We start from the raw sequence: 5,777 nt of genomic DNA, 5'->3' as shown, positions 1-5,777 counted from the left end.
AATTAACTATAGGGGTTTGCCTCTATAGGGAACTTGGAACCCAGGTAAAATAAACCCTATTTAATCTTTGTATTAAATAGGGGAACTTGTCGGTCATATATAAAAGGTTCACAGACTAAACGGATGTCACAAATCTCTTAGTTTGCTGGATTGGGTCTATCGCCGAGGTCTACACTTATCTTTCGGGAGGGTGTAGTATTCGCGGTATCAGACATGATTATGCAAACTATTGGACGAATGAGATCCACTTGGTCTCATTTTTCAAAAATTAAAACATACTACTTTTAAAACTCAAACTATATATATCTCTTATATTTAAATTAAATTTCAAAAATTATTTTCATATACCATATTTTTCAAATCTAAATCTATCTATCGGAAAAAAGTTGACCGACAGTCATCTAAAAATTAACAATTGAAACCATGTCCAAGTGTCCCCACTTGTACACTCTTGGTGCTTTCTCACTCCGCTCCACTTCACTTTACCCCTCACACCACGTCAGGAGGTAGTAATAAATTGCTCATCACTCTTCCAAAAAAAATTACTTTTTTAGCTAAAAGAAGGAAATAGTCAAATATGATTATTTTGGTTTTCATGCATCCAACTGCAAATGAATCTGAATAACTTGTCACTTTGACATTGATCTAGGGATTTTGGATGATGTCTAGGGATCAAGGTACTGAATAGGATGTTTTAAGGGAGGATAGAAATGATGAGAAACCCAAAATAATAGGATTTAGAGTGGCTGGAAGGCCGGTCACTATTGTTGGAAAGGTTGCAGGGAGAAAATAGAGGTCAGTGACTAGTAGGAAGAAGATATATAGATGTTGAGATGGATCCACCATCTATACTCTATCAAGATACAACCACATCAGTTGAAAGAGAAATGCTACCACTCTTCAACTAGAAGAAACCAAATAAAAATCTCTACATTGCATAAAATCAAAACCAAAGTTCTATTTACACTGAGAAAGCAAGGTATTAACTCTTATTCTCGTCCTAACTTGGCCATTGAGAGCCTTAATCCATTGGAGGGGTGGCAACCCTGACTTGTCCTAGAGTTTCTAAACCAGTTGGACTGGTTAATGCCCCCTCCCTCATTCCACCAAGGAGCTCACATCCACATCATTCTCCTTGGGTAGGAGAGCTTCACTTTCATCATCGGGAATATCTAGATACTCATAATATGATGAAAAATCTGCAACGTTGAAGGTGACATATTTTGTAATTGTCAAGTAGATCAATATTTTTTGTATTGCCATTGATTCTCTTGATAAATCTGAGTTAGCTACCAGCTCTAAGTTTGAGTTTTCCAGATGTAATTATAGAAAATTTCTCATTCTTCAATCTATTTCATACCAAGTCACCTTCCTTGAAAATCTTGACATCCTTAGACTTAATAGCCTTCTGTTGGTATTTGCCATTTTGTTTGATGATTTTTTTTCACCTTCTATGTAAGGCCTAATCTTCTTGATCCTGATCTCTGCATAAGTACTAGGATCAGTGTTTAAAAGCAAAGACACTTCAATGATGTGAGAGGATCCCGCCTATAGACTTTCAAAATGGTTGTGACCTATAGACTGGCCAATCAACCGGTATTAAGCAAGCTAAATATAAAGAAGAATCAAGTCCTTCTTCGTGATATTCTTACTCACAAAAGTATCTAATAAGATTTTTTTTAATTGACTAAATTTGTCTGTATATTTGTTTTGGACAAGTTGTTAAATTGAATTGAAATTTAGCACCTAGCTTACCCCATAAGATTCTTCTAACATAACTGAAAAGATTTCACATAGTTGTTCGAAGTGATGGTCTTGGCACATCATGAAAACATACTATCTCTCTGAAGTAGAGATTAACAATATGCAAAGCATTTATCATATTGTGGTAAGATACATAAGAGATATATTGGAGAAAAAGTCTTTCACTTTCATAATAGAATCCATAATTCGTTGTTTCTGGGGCTGACTCATAATAAAGACCACACCTACATTTGCTCAAGGTAGCTCTGGACAGGAAACGACATAAAGAGACATGTATTACTCTTGGGCCTTAGCTAAAGTGCACACCCTGCACCATCGGAGGTATCTCTTCATGTCTCATATCAATCTAGGTCAAATGAAACTCTCTTTTACAAAAAAAAATGTTTATCTTTGCCAAAAGTTGTCATACCACCATTATGACTTGTTTATAAAATAGCCTCCTTACACAACTTGTTTTGAAAGAATAAAAACCATCAAACTTATGATATTGGTCATTTGTATGGGTGTAAACAAGTCGAGTCGAGCTTGAGTCACCCCGCTTGAGCTTGATCTTGACTAATTTTATCGAGTTCGAGCTCGAGCTTGAGCTCAAGTCTACAAGTACGAACCACCTTGTTTATTATAAAAGAGAGAACATAATATTAATTTAAGGTAGTGTTATTTTAAAATGACAAATAGAGTGAACAATCAGGAGAGAAATGCAAAGTAATCACTTAATATAAAATACAAAATATTATTTTTAAAACTTTTTTAATACTTTGAAAATAAAGTTTTTAAATTTAATATATTTTAAGTATATTTTATATTAATATTTTTTTAAGCGAGCCGACTCACGAGCTAATGAGTCGAGTATGGGCTAGCTCAAGCTTGGCTTGTTAGCTCATTGAGCTCTATTCATGAGCCACTTATCGAGTCGAGCTAGAGCAGGCTCACAAGTTGGCTTGACTCTTATGCACCCCTAATCGTATGATCCCTTCTGACACCCAAATCTCTTAAAAGTCCTCATGAAATAGAAATCCTTCAGAACCTTAAAATCAATTACTTTTGATCACATGTTAGTGATCGACAGATGACAGTGATTCAAAACATCAACTACTTTATTCTAGCTTCCAATTTCGTGTTTATTCATAAATTGAAAGAAAGATAGAAACTTTACTCAGAAGGCATGGTTACCCTACATTTTGATCTGACAGTTTTTTTTAGTCTCATGACTTCATGATCTGTACCAAGAGTGAATTCACTGGCTAGTAGATAATGACTATAATAGCTAAGGGCTCTCACTATAACATAAAATTTCTTATTATATGTGAAATATTTTCACATTGAGACCAACGTTTCACTATAAAAGGCGATTATGTGTCCAACTTGCTCAGCACTGCTCCAATTTCTACATTGGGGGCATCTTGTTCTATCTCAAACATCTAATTGGAATTTCTTAGGGCTAAGGTGGGGTTCCTTCAATTCATCAAAATTAACCTATGTTTCATCTGGTCATAAAAACTTGTCGATTTTCAGGAGCTCTATTAGTAGAGCCGCCATGAAACTGAAAATTCTAATGAATCTCTTGTAGAATAATCAAATTATTAAACTGTCACACTTGTGGGAAAGACTGTGGGTTGGGCCAGTTCATAATAACCTTTATCTTGGTTGTGTTCACCTCAATACCAATTGTTGGAACAATATACCAAGAAAGCATATCTATGGCTGTTAAGAAGTGACACTTCTCTGGATTGCTATACTACTTATTTGTTCAAAGGACTTTAATGACTTATTGTAGATGTTGCAAATGGTCTTCCACAAAATGACTATACCCCAAAAGTTATTAGATTAAACAACCACATATTTTTTTTTATTTATGAATGCTAGAAAAATCTATTTCATCAGCCCCGCAAAGTTACTTAGGGTATTGGACAAGCCAAAAGACATGATTGTCTATTCATACAACACATCTCGAGTCTTGAAGTTGTCTTCCACTTGTCCCTGGGATGGTAGCCACTAAGGAGATTAATCATGGAGAATATGCTCGCTCCATGCAATTGATCTTGTAGAATGGAGATCCAGTATTTGATGGTGACCTTTTCATAACTCTACCATAAATTTACATGCATCACTACATATCTTTTCTTGGCACAATCAAAACTGGTTCAACATATGAATCTGTACTCTCACGAACCAGTCTTCTGTCAATCGGCCTCAACCTGTTCTTGCAACTTCTCATACACAACTGATTACATTCTGTAGGCTGGTTGGTTGAGGTGCATTGTTTCTGTAATAAGTCTTATTTGTTGTAGCAAAGTATTTCTCTGTGTAGATTAAGCTTTATGAACTATGTAACTCGTATAGATTCATAAAAAAATTTCGCATTCATGAACATTCAATTTTAATCATACAAATCAAATTGATTGCATAAACTTTTAAAACCAAGATCTTGAACAAGATAATTTTCAGAAGAATTGTAAACTATAATTAGGAGAAAACAGTATCTTGGTTCATGGTGATTTCTTATAGAAAATTTTCTGAAAGTGGGCTTTTCTCTCTTCGCCCCTAATCATTATTCTTCTTTTAATTTTTTTTAACGGAGAAAAAAAATAAATGGGGTAGGAGGAGGACCGGTAGTTGAAAAACAGTTATTTGGTCAAACGGCTTAAACATTTAATGATTAAACTCTCTTGACTGATAGTATTTAAATACATAATTAGTTATTAAATCATAAATTTAATAATAAAATAATTTGGGCCATTACACGTTATTTATAATCACGTTATTTCTATCATTCATTGCATTGGTTGTGAGGTTCAGCACTTTAAAACGTTATGTGCTTACTTTTGCAACAGTAAATTCTTACTGTAATGCCATAGTCTATTTTTTATTTTGTTCTGTATTTTTTACTATACTGCATTTTTGAATTCAACAGACATAAAAATTTCATTTTCTTATAGAAAACGAAAGAGGTGTGAATGCTGGTAGACTTGATATGGCTCGTCATAGCAGATGTAACATTCAGCAAATTGATCCTAGTGAAGTCAGAAAAGTGAAAGAAGCCTTAAAGAAGAGCTGTTTTGATCTAAGGAGGGCAGCGGAAGACCCCCTTCCAGAGGCGAAAGCTGTCGCAGCAGCTGTGTTGGATAGCATGTCTCGTGCCCATGCATTACTTGATGAAACTGACGGGCAAAGTTCTATGAAAAATCCAGACTTGATCGTTCCTCACGTTGAGCTGGTTGGTGGAGTTCCTGCTGTAGTGGAAACTAACGCTGGTGATTTGGAGAAAGAGAAGCGTAACTCATTTGATTTGAAGGAAGTAGAAGGAAATCAAATTATTGAAGAATGCAAAAATGATGCCGGGCCAAGCAAGACGAGAACGGTTGTGGCCAGTCACAGGCTTTTTGAAAGGAATCCAACTGCTCACACTAGCGAGGTGATTTCTTCTCGCATATTCTCTTATATGCTTGTTTGCTTATTCCTAAGGTGTATAGTGTGGTTAAGTTTCTCATAAATTTCCTGGATTGAGCCACCAATTAGATGATTTTGTTGATTTTGTGGACATGATTTTTCCTCATTTTATCCACCCTACATTTACCATGATCCAAATTAAATTTGTTACCATGACTTCTACTGACTAATTCCTTGATCAGGCAGTTGATCAGCTGTACTTGTGGTTGCATGGACAAGATTATCCTGCATGTTATTCTCTGTACAATATCGCATGATCCAGATCAAATTTGTTTTTCCATCTTCTTTCTGTTTTGAAGTCACATCAGATCATCATTAAGGTTTTGTTAGGGTTGAAGGAAAGTGAAGGAAACAAAATCAAATCCCAACAACAAATTGCTCGTTGATTATGAATCTGTTGCCATTGATTTGAGCTTTCCACCTTTTTTTTAATTTTTTTTTCAAGTTGAGACATGTCTTGGTTCTATATATAAAAATCAGTCTCTCTCTCTCTCACACACACACACACACACAAACACACACACACACACACACACACACACACACACACACACACACACATA

The 5,777-nt window shown here is 35.2% G+C and overlaps 1 protein-coding gene across 1 annotated transcript in view; it reads left to right on the top strand.

Annotated features, from left to right (window-relative positions):
- The window catches only part of LOC110021369, a 30,639-nt gene that overhangs the window by 10,146 nt on the left and 14,716 nt on the right, over positions 1-5,777 (top strand). The window contains exon 2 of the mRNA XM_020719838.1: positions 4,704-5,179. Within this exon, the coding sequence (XP_020575497.1) occupies positions 4,704-5,179 (476 nt within the window). The remainder of the gene's footprint in view (positions 1-4,703; positions 5,180-5,777) is intronic.

This window comes from Phalaenopsis equestris, unplaced genomic scaffold (genome assembly GCF_001263595.1).
Source record: "Phalaenopsis equestris unplaced genomic scaffold, ASM126359v1 Scaffold000134, whole genome shotgun sequence".
In the NCBI taxonomy this organism is placed as follows: Eukaryota; Viridiplantae; Streptophyta; class Magnoliopsida; order Asparagales; family Orchidaceae; genus Phalaenopsis; species Phalaenopsis equestris.
This window is presented reverse-complemented; position numbering and strand designations above follow the sequence as displayed.